Source organism: Onthophagus taurus, chromosome 1, assembly GCF_036711975.1.
Source record: "Onthophagus taurus isolate NC chromosome 1, IU_Otau_3.0, whole genome shotgun sequence".
In the NCBI taxonomy this organism is placed as follows: domain Eukaryota; kingdom Metazoa; phylum Arthropoda; class Insecta; order Coleoptera; family Scarabaeidae; genus Onthophagus; species Onthophagus taurus.
Window position 1 is genome coordinate 41,932,009 of NC_091966.1, and position 23,014 is coordinate 41,955,022.

Here is a 23,014-nt window from a genome sequence, read left to right on the forward strand (position 1 = left end):
TAACCATAAATATCTGGCGGATAACTGTCTTATCCAACCTAACCCAACCCGATAAGTTATCCTCCCGATAATCTCACCGACAAAAATATCCGTACATTGTAATACAGTACGAACTTATCGGCCAGATAACACTGTCGGAAAGTTTATCGGTATATTGTACAACCGGCCCTAATTTATTTGTTTTAAATGCTATTATATACTCCACCATCACACATTCTAACACTCATGGGTTGCATAAATAGCAGGAAATTAAATTTAAACAAAATTTTTTAAATACAATCGACATACCTACCGCAGAGACGTACAAATCGACGTTCGCAATTCATTAATTTTCCATTTCCTCGGTAGTACAATTATTAAAATCGTCGTTAATTGCTCAAAGCCTCGTATATCATCCCGTGGCTAACACGCCTTTATGGCTTTGCAGGCTCGGCACCGGGGAAAACGTTTTTTTTTTCTTCACCAACTCGAACGACAGATTTATCGGCTACGTTATAAATTCCATTCAGGTTTCGTAACAGAAAGACGTTATATCTCCCGGTAATTAAAGTGCGCAACGAAAAAATCGCGAATTTTACAAATCTGATTTATTAGAAAATCGATTCAATTCAGTTACCGATTTGAACGGATTGGATTAAACGATTAAATGAAGATTTTAAAATTACCCCCAGGGTTAAAAAGCGTTTAAGCAGCAACAAGTGGGTGTTTGCGGAGGTCCCATTAAGCGAGAAGCTGTCTTTTTCTTCGGCGGCTATTCCAGAAAAGTACTCGATTAATCTCGACTTCTTAACGATGATAAATTTATTAAGAACGGGTTTACAGATTACAAGGATTCTTCTTTTAAAATTGATTCCAATCCGCGTTTGTATAACGAAGATAATTGTCATTAGAATTACATGCATGCCGAGTATGCAGATTAATATATATCACTTATGCAAATTCTACCGGGTCGAACTAGATTTTCCACTGAGATGTAAATAAATTTTGAATTAAGATCCAAATTAAGTGTTTAAACGCGGATTTATGTGAAAATAGTAATGTAAATAAGTGTAGTGTAGGATAAATTGAATTTTATTAATTTATTCTGGAATTCTTTACAATTACTTCTATTTTATCAGCTTTATTGAAATATCGAAATCACTTAGTGATTCAAATGATGATGTATCAAGTAATGAGAAACAATTTAATAAAAGACTTAATAAAGACCTTCAATCAAGCTAATTTTCAACGTAAGATGAATCTATCAGAGTTAAAGGAATCACAGAAAAGGTTAAAAAAATATTGTTTTCTCAAAAACTAAAAGTTATTTTTCAATTTTCAAACTCATATGGATTTTATACGAATTTTTAAAACTTAATCGGCGAAAATTGCCGTAGTCTAGATACTGCTCTTAGAATAGCATACATAGATTAGATACTGGTAATAAATACGATAAAACGCTAGTTATTGATAAACGAAACCTAGATTCTGCTGGGAGTAGGCTGCTTATAAAAGATTAACTGCTATTTGCAGCATACTTGATACTTCTGGCTGAAGACTAGTCCCTAAAGGTGAATTATTATTATATTATATATTGTTATCGAATAACTCGATAACAACCGTTTTATATATGGTATTACAATGGGCTATATTACATCTAATTCCTTATTATTTAAGCTTTCTTTTAAGATATCACATATAGAAATATCTTCATTTTTCCACAAGATATATAAAGTTAAGTTTAAAGGTGTTTTAATCAATTATGTCATTTTTGAGTAACTCGATTTGATAGATATCGAAAAATTCGAACATAACGAGTCATATTGCGTTGAAATTCTTATTAAATGAGCTTTCTTTTAAGATATCACCCATTGATATATCTCGATTTTTCCAAGAGTTATCAAAAAGATTGTATCAATTAAGATTTTTCCCATTTTAAACTAAAACGAAAAACCTGATAATAAACGATCTATACATTAGATTAAAATGAGACATATTACATTCGAATCGTTATTAATTAAGCTTCAATTTGTGATATAAAACATAAAAATATCTCAATCGGTTCAAATGATATAAATTAAAATTTGATGTTCTCCTTAAATGTTTGAAGCTGTACCAAGTAACTCGATAACAACCGTTTTATATATGGTATTAAAATGGGCTATATTACATCTAATTCCTTATTATTTAAGCTTTCTTTTAAGATATCACATATAGAAATATATTCATTCTTCCACAAGATATATAAAGTTAAGTTTAAAGGTGTTTTAATCAATTATGTCATTTTTGAGTAACTCGATTTGATAGATATCGAAAAATTCGAATATAACGAGTCATATTGCGTTAAAATTCTTATTAAATGAGCTTTCTTTTAAGATATCACCCATTGATATATCTCAATTTTTCCAAGAGTTATCAAAAAGATTGTATCAATTAAGATTTTTCCCATTTTAAGCTAAAACGAAAAACCTGATAATAAACGATCTATACATTAGATTAAAACGAGACAGATTACATTCGAATCGTTATTAATTAAGCTTCAATTTGTGATATAAAACATAAAGATATCTCAATCCGTTCAAATGATATAAAATAAAATTTGATTTTCTCCTTAAATATTTGAAGCTGTACCAAGTAACTTGATAACAACCGTTCTATATATGGTATTAAAATGGGCTATATTACATCTAATTCCTTATTATTTAAGCTTTCTTTTAAGATATCACATATAGAAATATCTTCATTTTTCCACAAGATATATAAAGTTAAGTTTAAAGGTGTTTTAATCAATTATGTCATTTTTGAATAACTCGATTTGATAGATATCGGAAAATTCGAATATAACGAGTTATATTGCATTGAAATTCTTATTAAATGAACTTTCTTTTAAGATATCATCCATTGATATATCTCGATTTTTCCAAGAGTTATCAAAAAGATTGTATCAATTAAGATTTTTCCCGTTTTAAGCTAAAATGAAAAACCTGATAATAAACGATCTACACATTAGATTAAAACGAGACATATTACATTCGAATCGTTATTAATTAAGCTTCAATTTGTGATATAAAACATAAAAATATCTCAATCCGTTCAAATGATATAAAATAAAATTTGATTTTCTCCTTAAATATTTGAAGCTGTACCAAGTAACTCGATAACAACCGTTCTATATATGGTATTAAAATGGGCTATATTACATCTAATTCCTTATTATTTAAGCTTTCTTTTAAGATATCACATATAGAAATATATTCATTTTTCCACAAGATATATAAAGTTAAGTTTAAAGGTGTTTTAATCAATTATGTCATTTTTTGAGTAACTCGATTTGATAGATATCGAAAAATTCGAATATAACAAGTCATATTGCGTTGAAATTCTTATTAAATGAGCTTTCTTTTAAGATATCACCCATTGATATATCTCGATTTTTCCAAGAGTTATCAAAAAAAAAATTGTATGAATTACGATTTTTCCCATTTTAAGCTAAAACGAAAAACTTGATAATAAACGATCTACACATTAGATTAAAACCAGACATATTACATTCGAATCGTTATTAATTAAGCTTCAATTTGTGATATAAAACATAAAAATATCTCAATCCGTTCAAATGATATAAAATAAAATTTGATTTTCCCCTTAAATATTTGAAGCTGTAACAAGTAACTCGATAACAACCGTTCTATATATGGTATTAAAATGGGCTATATTACATCTAATTCCTTATTATTTAAGCTTTCTTTTAAGATATCACATATAGAAATATCTTCATTTTTCCACAAGATATATAAAGTTAAATTTAAAGGTGTTTTAATCAATTATGTCATTTTTGAGTAACTAGATTTGATAGATATCGAAAAATTCGAACATAACAAGTCATATTGCGTTGAAATTCTTATTAAATGAGCTTTCTTTTAAGATATCACCCATTGATATATCTCGATTTTTCCAAGAGTTATCAAAAAGCTTCTATCAATTAAGATTTTTCCCATTTTAAGCTAAAATGAAAAACCTGATAATAAACGATCTATACATTAGATTAAAACGAGACTTATTACATTTGAATCGTTATTAATTAAGCTTCAATTTGTGATATAAAACATAAAAATATATCAATCCGTTCAAATGATATAAAATAAAATTTGATTTTCTCCTTAAATATTTGAAGCTGTACCAAGTAACTTGATAACAACCGTTCTATATATGGTATTAAAATGGGCTATATTACATCTAATTCCTTATTATTTAAGCTTTCTTTTAAGATATCACATATAGAAATATCTTCATTTTTCCACAAGATATATAAAGTTAAGTTTAAAGGTGTTTTAATCAATTATGTCATTTTTGAGTAACTCGATTTGATAGATATCGAAAAATTCGAACATAACAAGTCATATTGCGTTGAAATTCTTATTAAATGAGTTTTCTTTTAAGATATCACCCATTGATATATCTCGATTTTTCCAAGAGTTATCAAAAAGATTGTATCAATTAAGATTTTTCCCATTTTAAGCTAAAACGAAAAACCTGATAATACACGATCTACACATTAGATTAAAACGAGACATATTGCATTCGAATCGTTATTAATTAAGCTTCAATTTGTGATATAAAACATAAAAATATCTCAATCGGTTCAAATGATATAAATTAAAATTAGATTTTCTCCTTAAATGTTTGAAGCTGTACCAAGTAACTCGATAACAACCGTTCTATATATGGTATTAAAATGGACTATATTACATCTAATTCCTTATTATTTAAGCTTTCTTTTAAGATATCATATATAGAAATATCTCAATTCCTCCAAGAGATATAAAATTAATCATAAATCAACCTATTTTATGATCAATTTTTAACATTTGGCATCATTGTATTAAATCATTATACAGAGAATTTCAAATAACTCGCAATATATAAATGCAGTAACCGTAGTTACGAAACTACTACTAGAAATTGCTAACAGAAGTTTAGATACTGCTTGCAGAAGATTGGATATTGCTATCAAAAGACTAAATATTGCCAATAGAAGACTGATTATTGCTTGCAGAAGAATAGATATTGCTCGCAGAAGCCTAGATACTGTAGCAGAAGAATGGATTTTGGTAATGGAAGACTAGATAATTTTGGTAGAGGGCTATATACTGAAGATGAAAGACTAGATTTGTTTGTAGATGATTTGATAGTTGCGTCAAAAATGTAGATACTGCATCGTACAGTAGACTGCAAAGTAACTGTTAAATTTTAGCGAAATCGCAATATAAAAGTGGTCCTTTAGCCAAAACCTCATTTATGATTTTCATAGAATTTAGGACTTTAAGTAAAGATAAATTAATTTTTGTGGTTTTGCTAACAGCGTCTAGTGTTCTACAAGCGATAAGTAGTCTTTTACAAACGGTATCTTATCTTCTATTATGTATTATAGTTACATCAGGTTCTATCAGGTATTTCGGTAATCAATAACGAGGTTATAGCATCCTTTTACCAACAGTATTTAGTATTTTGCCAACAGTATTTCGTCTTTGACGAACAGTACATAGTCTTCCGTAGTATTTAATCTTCTGCTAAGGTTATGTAGTCGTCCATTATCAGTTTCAGTATTTAATCCTATGCCAAGAGTATCTAGTCTTCCATGTTCAATTTTTAGTCCTCTGTCAAGAGCGCGTACACTTCTATTTTCAGAATTTAATCCTTTGCCAAAAGTATCTATCCTTTCATTTCAGTATTTAGTGCTCTGCCTCAGGCTCCAGTAGTCTATTTTCAACATTTAACTCAGTGTTTAGACCTCCGTCAAGTGTATCTAGTCTTCCACTTTCAATATTTACTTCTCTTTCAAGAATATCTAATTTTAGCGAATACATATTAAGGATATCATATACGTGAGGAGTACCTTATATCTTCTGCTCAACGACTCAATACATGGTCAAAGAAACAGCATATCAAAGTGGATAAAAAGCGCTAAGGATAAAACTCTAATTAAATCTTCCTTAATATATTTATAATGTTGATCACCAGATACTACACAATTAGAAGATCCTAATAGACTTACTGAGAATCAATTTGTGTATTTCATTTCACCCACTTGTGTCAAACTTATTCAATTCAATAGCTTATGGAACAACCTATTCTTTTGCATTACGATGGATAATACGGAAATCGTATTGCATTCGAGCTTCTCAATAAGTCGAACCACTTACAGGTTAATTGAGGTTTTGAAGCAATAAGGGACGAGTAATCTGCAATAACCTCAAACTTAACATCTTTGAAATAAGGCTACAAATGCCCATAGAGTCGGAAGTAGAATAATTTCATTCCGCAATTCAACCTAATCCAACCCAATCTAATCATAAAGAAGAGTGATGATGATGAAGATTAGTGATGGAAGGTGAAAACTATGCTTCGGCTAAGAGTTCAAAACTCTGCTGAGGAAGGATTCGGGTTATCGACTAAAATTTTCTCAAATTACCTTGGCCTTAAGGAACTTGAACTACCTAGGCCAGCTTGTGTAGTACTGTCTTGGCATAAATTTGTTAGGCTCTTATTCCTTCTTAATTCTGTTTTGACTATGAGATTGGTCATGTTGCTTTCTTCATACTTTCTGTTCTTGCTTTCTTTTCTAATGGAAATGGGTATATTTAGATAGAAGGTTTCAGCACTTCTTTTTTGAACATAAACATCGTTAGGTTGTTGAGTATTTTCGAACATTTTTCGGTCACCATTTTTAAGTTGTCCACCATACGCAGATTTTTGTCCAAAAAAGCTATAGTTTCACTGACTGTGATTTCTTTATCATCAGTTGTTGAACCTTTATCTTCATTAGTGTTAATCTATTCTTGCCCTTGAAATAGTCATTTCCGCTTTGTTCTCAGCTAATTGCAGACTCAACTGCTTCGTGGTTTCAGATATTTTAAGTATAATGCAACTATACAAAACCCAACCCAACCCACCTCAACCTAAGCCAACCCAACTCAACTCTTTAATAGCAAACAAGTTGTCTTCAACGCTGTTCAAAGACTAAGATAATACTCCTCTAACGTAATAAGTAGTGAATAATGGAAGTATGTAATAATGAGAGGTGGAACAACTTGCTCCTTCCTAAGATTGAAAGAAACCTTACTCATGTTTAGGTAAAGGCAAATTGAAATAGTGTTGTCTTATAGCATGGTTTGCCATTGCAGGTTCTGTGTCAGCATTCCTTGTCTAGAGTTTCTGTCATGTGCTTTATGATCATCATAAAATCATCCATACAGCATATGGAGCAAATTTTAACTGCAGTTTTATGCTCGAGGTGCAAAATCGCCCAAGGGTCCAAATGGAAAAAACTACACAAAAACAGAGCTCATAGCTCTACTATAAAACATTCCGAGATGATCAAAAGATTTTAGCAGAACTTTCAAGTATTAAAATACTTTAAATTACTTCTTAAGGCAAAAAAATCTTAACGTTTTATTATGATTTATAAGCAAAACTGTTGGTGAATCACCATTTATCCTGAGTGACTTCCACATATCCACAAGATAATATATATACAGTATGTCTACGGAAAAGGTGTTGAATAGGAAAAACTTTTTTATTTTTAATTTTATCGAAAAAAGTTAATCTTGACAAAAAATTTTGCTAGTTCTTAGGGTAAGATGGGTGTTCAGAAAATTGAAAAAACTTTAAATGGTACAAAAGTAAAGTGCATTTATTTGAAAAGATATGGAAATAAGTTAGTCTCTAATACCAATTTTCGAAAAAATCGGCCTACTTTTATTTATTTGTGATCATTTTTGTACTAGTAGGCGTTGATAGTTACAAGCTTTATTGACGCTTTTATACTTTATTAGCCGTAGTATTGTCAGCTTAAAATGCTTACTTTACAGCAAAAAATTTACTTGGTGCAATGTTATGGGAAAGGCGAAAAATGTTATTGTCGAGTTATTCAGGACTTTAATGAAAAATTCCTCAATGTGTACGTTTTTGAGACTACTTGCCGTAAAATAATTTTGAAGTTTTTAAGCACTGGGTCATTGTTGCGAATACCTAGAGAAAAGAAGAGATACGATGAAAATGATGTACACCCGAAATTATCATTAAGAAGAAGAGCTGAAAAACTCCAATTTGTTAAAAAATCGCAAATTCAGAAGATATTAAAACACAACAAGATACATCCATACAAGCCAGTTTATAATCATGTTTTGGAAATCGGCGATGGAGCAAAACGTTTGGATTTTTGTTTGTGGATTGGCAGTATGGAAAGAGGATTTCATAAGAAAATAATGTTTTCTGATGAATCAACTTTTTCGACCAATGGTGTGGCTTCGCAACATGCACGATATTGGAGTAGTGCCATATTTAGAATAGGGCCATACTTCTTTGACACTACTTGTAATGCGAATAGCTATTTAGCTATGTTAAGAAACTTCCTCGACAGTGAATTAGACAATCTTCCATTAGAATACAGTCGTTCATTTTATTTTCAACAAGATGGATGCCCAGCACATTATTCGGCAACGGTTAGACAATGGTTAGACTAGGAGTCCAGATTTAAATTAATGGATTTTTTCCATTTAAAGTTTTTTCAATTTTCTGAACACCGCGTATAAAATATGTTAAATGTTTCTATCCCAATCTTACTCTAAGAACTAGCAAAACTTTTTATCAACATTAACATTTTTCGATAAAATTCCGTGGACATACTGTAGTATTAATATGTCAAAAGCCTTAGTGAAGTTTTAGAGAATTACGGTGGTTGAGTTTTCCTCAACAAAGAATCTAAACATATCATCTGTTAGATTTAGCAGCGCAGTAGCTGAGCTATAGTTTTTTTCTAAAACAGTATTGTCTGGAAAGTTAAATATTATGATTGTTGTCGTGACCAAAAAGCTCATTGACAATCACTTCTGAAGTACCTTAAGCAATGCTGAAAGTATTGTAATAGGTTGCAAATCCTGTGTTGGTATTGATATTACCAGGTTGTATTCAGGAATATATGATATAGATGTCAAGTATGTATTTGGGCAACAAATATTTCAATTTTAGCTGCGATAGAACCAACTCTTTAGGATACTAATAACAGGAGTGGAAAGAAAAATGTATTAATCACCTCAAAATCAGTTAAGTCATTCGGCAAAACAGCACAAAATAGCAAAAGGAGATTTTGAATAATTGATTGTCCTTGGTACATATTTGCAGTTTATCTTAACATAATGAAATTGAGGTGATTAGTAGAAGCTGTAAAAAAACTGAAAATCAGAATTGTTTTAAAAAGTAAACCTTGAATTTTAGTTAATATAGAAATCGGAAGTAAATGAACCCCTTTTAGGGTCGATGACTTGTATCAATTGACCCACTTTTTCTTCGTACACAAAAGAACATTTCACCTTTTTCTACCTGAGACTAAACCTCGTAAAAAAATTGTTTTACGAAAGGGAGAATAGAAACCCAATCTGAATAAAAAGGGAAGAAAACTTTCGGTTAGTGGTGTGACACTAAAATTCTTTTCGCCCGCACATTATCCTCGTAATCAGATAAGCTAATGGGGTTCGGGAATTTCAGATAAAAAAAAAATAGGTGACACACCTGCCGCGTCCTTTCACCGATGACGATGAAGGTCCAAATGATCCTCCAAGGGTCCAGGATGAAACGGGGCGGATGCAGATGCTTCTTTTTAATGTATGCATCCCAACCCTTCCTGCTTTGCCCTCCTCCGATTCTACAACCCACGTGACCAAAGAAAAATTCAAATTAGGTTGAGACCAGGTGTGACATACGCTTCGTTAGTGAGCGAACATAAGTAGGATGAACACAATGGTACACGTGGGTTGAATCGACTTTTTATTCCTATTTTCTTGTAACTAATTTTAAAATTTTTGCTTTCTCAATTTCGATCAAATAATATAAATAATTTGTTGTGCATAAAATTCTTTTATGTTAATTTCGTTTAATGTAGGGGGTTTGAAACCGTGTCATTGGAGGAAAAGGGACAGGAAGGGACAGTTTTGGGTTGTACCACATGATGGGGACGGTCCTCACAACAATACTGGGCGTTTTTCTACCTCAAAGGTTTGCCAATAATAATTGAAGGGATGTCGAAAAAGGTTTGTACTTTTTAAAAAAGGGTTAGTTATGTTTGGTGTGGTGAGATGTTTACAACTGATTTTTTTTTCGTTTGAGATTTATTTTTTTCATCAATTAAAAGTGAGTTTATTTATTTTTTTTATTTTTATTAAAATTACAATTTTAATTTCGGCATTTTAATAAACTTCGGCAGATTCTAATTGATCTATATCTTCAAAAGCATAATCATCATAATAATCATTTATCTCACAATAATCATTAACAACTTCCTCCCATCGAGGACCATCTTCATCTAAAATACACTTCCTAGTTATTGGATCACCTTCTTCGTCATAACAAGGTTCAACTGGTACAGACCAAGACATCGCTGGTGTTAAGGGCCAATTAATTTCGTTCTCTTTTCCACTAACAGTTGGAAAACAATATTTATCGCTTGTAATGTTAGTGTTTAATCCAAAACACACCAAAGGTAAAATTAAATCGGAAATGTTTGTGATTAAATCGTCGATATTTTCTTTGTTTATAAAATCGTCATTTAATTTCTCAAAAGATTTAATCGATGTGATGTTTTCAAGATCATCGATGCAAGATGGTTCGTAATCTGGTATAAAGATGTTATTAGCTCGTGTACTTGCCAAAGCTGGTGCGGTAAATTTCGGCTTTATTTTTCCGGCGTCCAAAAAATAACAAACATATCTCGAAAGAGTATCATCAATTTCTAACAAAAATCTTGTTCTTCCCTCTAATTTAAAAACATTGCTTAATTTAACTTTACGCATATTTTTCCCATATCTATCCGTATAACAATGAACTTTCTTATCTAAATTATTTATTTCTTCAATAGAAATTACATCTAGATACAAATTCGGTTTATTTGTGTCTTCATCGGTTGCAAAATTAATCGTCACCCAATTATTTGAATTCTCCACTTCAAAAAATTTGCTTATTGAGTATTTGCAAAAATGTTTGCTATTTTTAATAACGTGTTCTAAGTCATTGCTTTTCTTGGGAGTGATGTAATAGAAAGTGTTTAACTTGTTTATATCCGGGCAGAAATTATGGCTGGGTATCAGACAATTCAATCCATTTTGAATAAATCCTTTTGGACATTCGAATGAAAATAATTGGAAGAAATAGGCTGGGATGTCACCCTAAAAGTGTTAAAAAAATATGTATCATGAAATATATTTTATAATTTGGTGCTCATATCGTGTTAATTCTAAAAGTTTTTAATTTTTGAGTTATAATAAAAACTAAATTTAAAAGTATTAACTTTGAAACTTTGGGATTGTATGGATTATGGATGAAAATTGAAAATAATTATGATGAATACGTTTATGGATTATGCATTTTTGATGTTTTACAAGCAATTTTTATTAACAACATTCTCTCCAACATGTTTCGTTTCCTAGTTATAGCTAAAATTAATGTGGAAAATGTTAACATTGAGATTTAGTAATTTTAAGGATTATGGACAAAAATTAAAAAGATTTTAGGTTATGGATTATTATTCTTTGGTTCCTTATAAATTATTTTTATATACAACATTTCACCCTAGCATGTTTAGTTCTCGAGTTATAATTGAAAATATCAATTTTGAAATTTAAGTCGTTTTATGGATTATGACAAAAATAAGAAATGGCTGGGTTGGAAAATTGTTTATGGATGATGTTTTTGATTCATTATAAACAATTTTTATTGACATTTTCTCTTCTGGGCATTTTTAATTTTTGAGTTATAATAAAAATTGAAATTAAAAACATAAATTTAGAGATTTTGGACACATAAGACTTAAGAATTTTATGGTTTATGGACAAAAATTATAAATAATTGGGTTAAATACGATTATGAATTATAATTTCTTGGATCTTTTCTTATTCAACATTCCACCCTAACAAGATTAGTTCTCGAGTTATAAACAAAATTAATATGAAAAACGTCAATTTTTAAATTTAGAAACTTTATGGATTATGATCAACAATTAAAAAGAATTGGGATGAATACGATTTTGAATTATAATTTTATGGTTCTTTATAAACAATTTTTATACACAAAGTTTTACCCCAGCATGGATAGTTTTCGAGTTATAACAAAAAGTAATATTAAAAACGTCAATTTTGAAATTTTAGCAATTTTATGGATTATGACAAAAAATTTAAAATTATTAGGTTGCAATTATTTATGGATGATGTTTTTTTGAACAACTTTCATTAACACTTTTTCCTCTGGGCATTCTTAATTCTCAAGTTGTCATAAATATTTGAATCAAAAACATAAATTTTGAGTTTTTGGTCATTTATGCTTTATGGATAAAAAGTAAAATTAATTATGTTGAATATGTTTATTGATTATGTATCTTTCATGTTTTTAGGACAATTTTTATTAACAAAATTTTCCCCTAATATGCTTAATTTCTCAATTATAACATAAATTAGCATACAAAACATCAATTTTTGCGATTTAGTACTTTTATGGACTGTGACTAAAAATTAAAAAATGTTAGGTTGAATACGATTTTGGATTATAATTTTATGGTTCTTTATAAACAATTTTTATACACAAAGTTTTACCCCAACATGGATAGTTTTCGAGTTATAACAAAAATTAATGTGGAAAACGTCAATTTAGAAATTTTAGAAGTTTTATGGATTATGACAAAAAATTAAAAATGATTGGGTTGCAATTATTTATGGATGATGTTTTGTCAACAACTTTCATTAACACTTTTTCCTCTGGACATTCTTAATTCTCAAGTTGTTATAAATATTTGAATCAAAAACATAAATTTTGAGTTTTTGGTCATTTATGCTTTATGGATAAAAATTAAAAATAATTATATTGAATATGTCTATTGATTATATATCTTTCATGTTTTTCGGACAATTTTTATTAACAAAATTCTCCCCCAACATGCTTAGTTTCTAAATTATAACATAAATTAGCCTACAAAACATCAATTTTTGCGATTTAGTACTTTTATGGACTGTGACTAAAAATTAAAAAGAATTAGGTTGAATATGATTATGGATTATAATTTTATGGTTCTTTATAAACAATTTTTATACACAAAGTTTTACCCCAGCATGGATAGTTTTCGAGTTATAACAAAAATTAATGTGGAAAACGTCAATTTTGAAATTTTAGAAGTTTTATGGATTATGACAAAAAAATTAAAAATGATTGGGTTACAATTATTGTTTATAGATGATGTTTCTTTGAACAACTTTCATTAACACTTTTTCCTCTGGACATTCTTAATTCTCGAGTTATCATAAATATTTGAATCAAAAACATAAATTTTGAGATTTTGGTCATTTATGTTTTATGGATAAAAATTAAAAATAATTATATTGAATATGTCTATTGATTATATATCTTTCATGTTTTTCGGACAATTTTTATTAACAAAATTCTCCCCCAACATGCTTAGTTTCTAAATTATAACATAAATTACTATAGAAAACATCAATTTTTGCGATTTAGTACTTTTATGGACTGTGACTAAAAATTAAAAAGAATTGGGTTGAATATGATTATGGATTATAATTTTATGGTTCTTTATAAATAATTTTCACACACAAAGTTTTACCCCAGCATGGATAGTTTTCGAGTTATAACAAAATTAATGTGGAAAACGTCAATTTTGAAATTTTAGCAGTTTTATTGATTACGACAAAAAATTAAAAATGATTGGGTTACAATTATTTATGGATGATGTTTCTTTCAACAAATTTCATTAACACTTTTTCCTCTGGACATTCTCAATTCTCGAGTTGTCATAAATATTTGAATCAAAAACATAAATTTTGAGATTTTGGGCATTTATGCTTTATGGATAAAAATTGAAAATAATTATGTTGAATATGTTTATTGATCATGTTTTTCGAACAATTTTTATTAACAAAATTTTCCCCAATATGCTTAATTTCTCAATTATAACATAAATTAGCATACAAAACATCAATTTTTGCGATTTAGTACTTTTATGGACTGTGACTAAAAATTAAAAAGTGTTAGGTTGAATACGATTTTGGATTATAATTTTATGGTTCTTTATAAACAATTTTTATACACAAAGTTTTACCCCAACATGGATAGTTTTCGAGTTATAACAAAAATTAATGTGGAAAACGTCAATTTAGAAATTTTAGAAGTTTTATGGATTATGATAAAAAATTAAAAATGATTGGGTTACAATTATTTATGGATGATGTTTTTTTCAACAACTTTCATTAACACTTTTTCCTCTGGACATTGTTAATTCTCGAGTAGTCATAAATATTTGAATAAAAACATAAATTTTGAGATTTTGGGCATTTATGCTTTATGGATAAAAATTGAAAATAATTATGCTAAATATGTTTATTGATTATGTATCTTTCATATTTTTCGGACAATTTTTATTAACAAAATTCTCCCCCAACATGCTTAGTTTCTAAATTATAACATAAATTAGCATAGAAAACATCAATTTTTGCGATTTAGTACTTTTATGGACTGTGACTAAAAATTAAAAAGAGTTAGGTTGAATACGATTATGGATTATAATTTTATGGTTCTTTATAAACAATTTTTACATACAAAGTTTTACCCTAGCATAGATAGTTTTCGAGTTATAACAAAAATTAATATAAAAAACGTCAAATTTGAAATTTTAGAAGTTTTATGGATTATGACAAAAAATTAAAAATGATTGGGTTACAATTATTTATGGATGATGTTTCTTTGAACAACTTTCATTAACACTTTTTCCTCTGGACATTCTCAATTCTCGAGTTGTCATAAATATTTGAATCAAAAACATCAATTTTGAGATTTTGGGCATTTATACTTTATGGATAAAAATTGAAAATAATTATACTGAATATGTTTATTGATTATGTATCTTTCATGTTTTTCCGACAATTTTTATTAACAAAATTCTCCCCCAACATGCTTAATTTCGTAATTATAACATAAATTAGTATAGAAAACATAAATTTTTGCGATTTAGTACTTTTATAGACTGTGACTAAAAATTTAAAAAAATTAGGTTGAATACGATTATGGATTGTAATTTTATGGTTCTTTATAAACAATTTTTATAAATAAAGTTTTACCCCAGCATGGGTAGGTTTCGAGTTATAACAAAAATTAATGTGCAAAACGTCAATTTTGAAATTTTATCAATTTTATGGATTATGACAAAAAATTTAAAATGATTGGGTTGCAATTTATTTATGGATGATGTTTTTTGAACAACTTTTATAAACTCTTTTTCCTCTGGACATTCTTAATTCTCGAGTTATCATAAATATTTGAATCAAAAACATAAATTTTGAGATTTTGGGTATTTATGCTTTATGGATAAAAATTGAAAATAATTATATTGAATATGTTTATTGATTATGTATCTTTCATGTTTTTCGGACAATTTTTATTAACAAAATTCTCCTCCAACATGCTTAGTTTCTCAATTATAACATAAATTAGTATAGAAAACATCAATTTTTGCGATTTAGTACTTTTATGGACTGTTACTAAAAATTAAAAAGAATTAGGTTGAATACGATTATGGACTATAATTTTATAGTTTTTTATAAACAATTATTATACACAAAGTTTTACCCCAGCATGGATAGTTTTCGAGTTATAACAAAAATTATGGTGGAAAACGTCAATTTTTAAATTTTAGCAGTTTTATGGATTATGACAAAAAAATAAAAATGATTGGGTTACAATTATTTATGGATGATGTTTGTTTTAACGAATTTCATTAACACTTTTTCCTCTGGACATTCTTAATTCTCAAGTTGTCATAAATATTTGAAGCAAAACATAAATTTTGAGACTTTGGTCATTTATGCTTTATGGATAAAAATTAAAAATAATTATGTTGAATATTTCTATTGATTATGTATCTTTCATGTTTTTTGGACAATTTTTATTAACAAAATTCTCCCCTAATATGCTTAATTTCTCAATTATAACATAAATTAGTATAGAAAACATCAATTTTTGCGATTTAGTACTTTTATGGACTGTGACTAAAAATTAAAAAGAATTAGGTTGAATACGATTATGGACTATAATTTTATAGTTTTTTATAAACAATTTTTATACACAAAGTTTTACCCCAGCATGGATAGTTTTCGAGTTATTACAATAATTAATATGGAAAACGTCAAATTTGAAATTTTAGAAGTTTTATGGATTATGACAAAAAATTAAAAATGATTGGGTTGCAATTATTTATGGATGATGTTTCTTTGAACAACTTTCGTTAACACTTTTTCCCCTGGACATTCTTAATTCTCAAGTTGTCATAAATATTTGAAGCAAAACATAAATTTTGAGATTTTGGTCATTTATGCTTTATGGATAAAAATTAAAAATAATTATGTTGAATATTTCTATTGATTATGTATCTTTCATGTTTTTAGGATAATTTTTATTAACAAAATTCTCCCCCAACATGCTTAGTTTCTAAATTATAACATAAATTGGCATAGAAAACATCAATTTTTGCGATTTAGTACTTTTATGGACTGTTACTAAAAATTAAAAAGAATTAGGTTGAATACGATTATGGATTGTAATTTTATGGTTCTTTATAAACAATTTTTATACACAAAGTTTTACCCCAACATGGATAGTTTTCGAGTTATAACAAAAATTAATGTGCAAAACGTCAATTTTGAAATTTTATCAATTTTATGGATTATGACAAGAAATTAAAAATGATTGGGTTGCAATTTATTTATGGATGATGTTTTTTGAACAACTTTTATAAACTCTTTTTCCTCTGGACATTCTTAATTCTCGAGTTATCATAAATATTTGAATCAAAAACATAAATTTTGAGATTTTGGTCATTTATAGCTTATGGATAAAAATGGATAAAAATTGAAAATAATTATGTTGAATATGTTTATTGATTATGTATAAAATTCTCCCCCAACATGCTTAATTTCGTAATTATAACATAAATTAGTATAGAAAACATCAATTTTTGCGATTTAGTATTTTTATGGATTATGACTAAAAATTAAAAAGAAATAGGTTGAATACGATTATGGATTATAATTTGATGGTTTTTTATAAACAATTTTTACACAAAAAGTTTTACCCTAGCATGGATAGTTTTCGAGTTATAACAAAAATTAATATAAAAAACGTCAAATTTGAAATTTTAGAAGTTTTATGGATTATGACAAAAAATTAAAAATGATTGGGTTACAATTATTTATGGATGATGTTTCTTTAAACAACTTTCATTAACACTTTTTCCTCTGGACATACACAATTCTCGAGTTATCATAAATATTTGAATCAAAAACATAAATTTTGAGATTTTGGGCATTTATGTTTTATGGATAAAAATTAAAAATAATTATGTTGAATATTTCTATTAATTATGTATTTTTAATTTTTTTCGGACAATTTTTATTAACAAAATTCTCCCCCAACATGCTTAGTTTCTAAATTATAACATAAATTAGCATAGAAAACATCAATTTTTGCGATTTTGTACTTTTATGGACTGTGACTAAAAATTAAAAAGAATTAGGTTGAATATGATTATGGACTATAATTTTATGGTTCTTTATAAACAATTTTTATACACAAAGTTTTACCCCAGCATGGATAGTTTTCGAGTTATAACAAAAATTAATATAAAAAACGTCAAATTTGAAATTTTAGAAGTTTTATGGATTATGACAAAAAATTAAAAATGATTGAGTTACAATTATTTATGGATGATGTTTCTTTAAACAACTTTCATTAACACTTTTTCCTCTGGACATTCTTAATTATCGAGTTGTCATAAATATTAGAATCAAAAACATAAAATTTGAGATTTTGGTTATTTATGGCTTATGGATAAAAATTGAAAATGATTATGTTGAATATGTTTATTGATTATGTATCTTTCATGTTTTTCGAACAATTTTTGTTAACAAAATTTTCCCCAATATGCTTAATTTCTGAATTATAACATAAATTAGTATAGAAAACATCAATTTTTGCGATTTAGTACTTTTATGGATTGTGACTAAAAATTAAAAAGAATTAGGATGAATACGATTATGGATTATAATTTTATGGTTCTTTATAAACAATTTTTATACACAAAGTTTTACCCCAGCACGGATAGTTTTCGAGTTATTACAAAAATTAATGTGGAAAACGTCAATTTTGAAATTTTAGCAATTTTATGGATTATGACAAAAAATTAAAAATGATTGGGTTGCAATTATTTATGGATGATGTTTTTTTGAACAACTTTCATTAAGACTATTTTTCCTCTGGACATACTCAATTCTCGAGTTATCATAAAGATTTGAATCAAAAACATAAATTTTGAGATTTTGTCATTTATATTTTATGGATAAGAATTAAAAATAATTATGTTTATTGATTATGTATCTTTCATGTTTTTCGGACAATTTTTATTAACAAAATTCTCCCCCAACATGCTTAATTTCATAATTATAACATAAATTAGTATAGAAAACATCAATTTTTGCGATTTAGTACTTTTATGGATTATGACTAAAAATTAAAAAGAATTAGGTTGAATACAATTATGGATTATAATTTGATGGTTTTTTATAAACAATTTTTATACACAAAGTTTTACCCCAGCATAGATAGTTTTCGAGTTATAACAAAAATTAATGTGGAAAACGTCAATTTTGAAATTTTAGCAATTTTATGGATTATGACAAAAAATTAAAAATGATTGAGTTGCAATTATTTATGGATGATGTTTTTTCGAACAACTTTCATTAACTTTTTCCTCTGGACAACATGCTTAGTTTCTCAATTATAACATAAATTAATATAAAAAACGTCAATTTTTGAAAATTTGTACGTTTATGGATTGTGATTAAAAATTAAAAAGAATTGGGTTGAATACGATTATGGATTATAATTTTATGGTTTTTTATAAACAATATTCCAGCACCACATATTTAATTCTCGAATTATGATAAAAATCAATATGGAAAGTGTAAATTTTGAAATTTAAGTTTTATGAATTATAACAAAAAATTAAAAATGGCTGGGTTAAATACAATTATGGATTATAACTTTTTAATTCTTTATAAACAATTTTGATACACAACATTCCACCCTAACAGATTTAGTTCTTGAGTTATAATAAGAACCAATATAGAAAGTGCAAATTTTGAGATTTAAGTCTTTTATGGATTATGACAAAAAATTAAAAATTGGGTTAAAATTCTTTATGGATCACATTTTTTGATCAATATTAACACAATATGAGCAATTACAAAATAATAAAAATAGTTTAACGATATATTACCTGAGCACTTGATATCCAAATAATCAACAACACAATTTTATACAACATTATGACACGAATGATTGTTTTAAAACTAAATGTTAAAAAATTTCCTCACACTATTTAAAGTAGTGTATAAAACCGCAATTTTATAAATTAAATACTTACGGAAATCCACTTCCTACATTTTAAGAAACTTTCGTGCATTTTCGAAGAAAAAATGTATTTTAAACCACATTTCTAAAAAAACCCACATTTACTTCGTTATCATTTCCGAATATCCTAATTTTCGATGAAAACAAAATTTTTTTAATGAATAAAATAAAACCGAAGGTCGGAGTTTTTTACTTTTGAATATTCATGGTTATATAAAGAGAGGAGATGCCACAACCGCCCACTATTTAACATATTGCCTCCGTGCAGGCGTCCTTTCCATTTCCGTTGTCTTCAGTGTTGAGACGGACGTCCGGCCGCTACCCGTCTGTTTTACCATACACTTGAAAAGAAGGAAAAAAGGAGGCGGCCCGAAGGTGAAACAATGAAAAGTAAAAAAAGGATGAAAGGGAAAAAAGGATCGGACATCGGGGGAAAAGGGAATAGCGCGATATTATGGTTAGGTTGGTTGGTTTGCGTGGTAATCGATAGCCCTCGGGCTTTCTACTGGGTTTGTAATGCCTTCATTGAGCACGCACGGTTTTAATTATATGAGGAGGGAAGCGGTTCAGTTTTCGTGTAGTCTTCAAGACACGCGATCTCAAACAATGTTGTTATATAGTACTTTATATATCTTTCTCAAGTACATAAAAAGGTATGTTTTTCTGGAGATGCCCAAAAAAAAAGATTTTTGAGGAACCCTTTAAATAAATATCCGATGTATGATTTATACGGATCGTTATTGTAATAAAAAGACCTGGAGTGGTACAGTCAAGGGTTGTTGGATGATTTAGTGAAGGGAACAATGAGAGATAGCGTGTTTTAAATAATATCATAGGCACCATTAATTCCCATAAAATCGCGTATCTGATACAGATCCCATATGCCCTCGGAAATATGCAGAAAAACCCGTGTAATCACGTCTGGTTCAGACCCTTGTTCGCAAAAAAACATATTTTATAATACCGCATGCACCACTGGGCAGGTATAGAGAACCTTCTTTCTACCTTTCTAACCCTTTTTTACCCATACAGACAAAACCCTCAACAATGGTTAGGTTAAGTTGATTTGTGTGCCATCTGCATATATGAGAACCAAACGGTTTTTATCGATGTAGAATAAAGTAACAAGCAAACCCCGTATGCAAATAAGGATGTTAAATATTTGTACATATTGTTGAAAAAAAAATTATATATGTACCAGTTAATAATAAAATAACATCACTAATATTATTTTCGCCTCAATCACTTATTAATGTGTGATCTACATTTAAAAACAATAAATAGAATAAATCTATGTTGGATCCTCACTCTATTTTTTCCCAAAGCTTTTTCCCTCAATCTTTCAAGATTTTCTCTAAATATTATATATCTTGTGGGTTATTACAAATAATCATTGCAAAATTATTTCACGATATCCATATTTAGTTTCAATTTCGTTGTTAATAAGAAAGACCTCAAAGTCCCCATTTCGTAACACTTCAACCTATAAAGGTCGTATAATACCCTTGCAACCTCGAAGGCAAGTAATATCTGCGGTACGTACCCACCAAGATTTCTTCTTCTTCTTGCTATATATATAGGATCTCATCCTCTCTGTTCTGTCTCATTCCTTCTTGAGATAAGGATGTCCATTCATTGCCGACGTCGTCCTTTCGCTCATCTCAGCACGTCGTGAACTCCCAGATCTCTTATACTCTGGGATTTTATGTCCATAATTTTGACTCAACTATTAAGTTTATGGAGTCTTTATCATACAACTTCCCGATCAACTCAGTATCTAACTAAGAAAACTAAAGTTATGATCCAAATTTGGCAAAGGGAAGGTGTGGCGAAATAGTTGGCCAATATATTTTGCCTTACCCAATCCAAGAAATTCTAAGAGAACGTAAATTGCCTAAATGATTTAGGAATCGAAGCAGATATACGACTAAAAATATAGTTTTATCCACTTGGCACAAAGGGTGGATATCTTTCATAAGTTGAGAGTGCTAATTTTATGATATCTCTCCTGCAGACTGCAAACTCTGATCACAACTTAAATCCGTTAAAGTTAGAACACTAATATGCTGATAGATAACACAAGTCATCATCATCATCATCATCAATGGCCTAATAACCCTCTATGGGTTTTGGCCTCTTCCAGCATCTTCTGCCATTCCTATCTATTATAAGACATTAATCTCCAATTAACGATGCTAAGGGTTTTGGTGTCGTCCTCCACCTTGTCCAGGTATTTTCATTCCTGGACGTGTCCCATCCAGCGCAGGCAACTGATCGAGGTGCTTTTTTGGTCCCTCTGTGACAAAAACCACGTCTCAGTGCCATACACTAGGGATAACACAAATATCTATCGGAAATTTCATATAACTAGCAATATGTGAATGCAGTAACCAACGTAGCTTAGGTATTGGGTAGTTTTGCAAAGGAAAAGTTTTGATTGGAAAAAGGTGATATTTTTCAAAGGTGATTGAAAAAACATTTGGTTTTAGCCGTACGTTTCTTAAGACGCCTAAACCCGAATGATTCTAGTTCTTGGTCTAGCGCTGCATAACAATTAAAACTAGAACTAACACTAGACCTAGAATTAGTAAGTTTCGAGTTTAGCCGTTGACTGATATAGAATTGAATTTCCTTCAAAATGAGTCCAAACTCGACTATTTTATCTTGTTTAGTTCTCGGGATATTCGAATTTTAAAGTTTGATTATTATCAAAGATGGCGGTTTATTACCATTTAATTTTTGATCACAACTTTTTAATTTAATTAAAAATTTTTTGATTAAAATCAATTTCCTTTTAATTTATAATGATTTAAACAAATAATTTTTTTTTAATTTTCGGTTATTGAGAAAAAGATAATAAAAAATAATAATAAGTTGGGTTGGGATAAAATTTATCTTGATTGATTTAGAATTAAATTTCCTTCAAAATGAGTACAAACTCGATTATTTCATTATGTTTAGTTCTCGGGATATTCGAATTTGAAAGTTTGATTATTATCAAAGATGGCGGCTTATTACCATTTAATTTTTGATCACAACTTTTTAATTCAATTAAAAATTTTTAGATTAAAATCAATTTCCTTTTAATTTATAATGATTTAAACAAACATTTTTTTTTTATTTTCTGTTATTGAGAAAAAGATAATAAACAATAATAATAAGTTGGGTTGGGATAAAGTTTATCTTGATTGATTTAGAATTAAATTTCCTTCAAAATGAGTACAAACTCGATTATTTCATCATGTTTAGTTCTCGGGATATTCGAATTTTAAAATTTGATTATTATCAAAGATGGCGGCTTATTACCATTTAATTTTTGATCACAACTTTTTAATTTAATTAAAAATTTTTAGATTAAAATCAATTTCCTTTTAATTTATAATGATTTAAACAAACAATTTTTTTTATTTTCGGTTATTGAGAAAAAGATAATAAAAGATAATAATAAGTTGGGTTGGGATAAAGTTTATCTTGATTGATTTAGAATTAAATTTCCATCAAAATGAGTACAAACTCGATTATT

At 28.3% G+C, this 23,014-nt stretch overlaps 1 protein-coding gene and 1 long non-coding RNA gene across 2 annotated transcripts in view; one reads left to right on the forward strand and one right to left on the reverse strand.

Annotated features, from left to right (window-relative positions):
- Positions 1 to 10,105: 10,105 nt before the first annotated feature.
- The window catches only part of LOC139432642 (uncharacterized), an 87,185-nt gene continuing 74,276 nt past the window's right edge, over positions 10,106 to 23,014 (forward strand). Inside the window, exon 1 of the long non-coding RNA XR_011642388.1 lies at positions 10,106 to 10,167. This is a non-coding gene — a long non-coding RNA (uncharacterized lncRNA). The remainder of the gene's footprint in view (positions 10,168 to 23,014) is intronic.
- LOC111419021 (uncharacterized) lies at positions 10,162 to 19,465 on the reverse strand. Its single transcript, XM_023051760.2, has 2 exons — positions 19,358 to 19,465; positions 10,162 to 11,198 (listed from the first exon to the last, which is right to left on the reverse strand). Exons 1-2 carry the CDS (start codon positions 19,403 to 19,405, stop codon positions 10,224 to 10,226), a joined length of 1,023 nt encoding a protein of 340 aa, XP_022907528.2. The 5' UTR covers positions 19,406 to 19,465; the 3' UTR covers positions 10,162 to 10,223.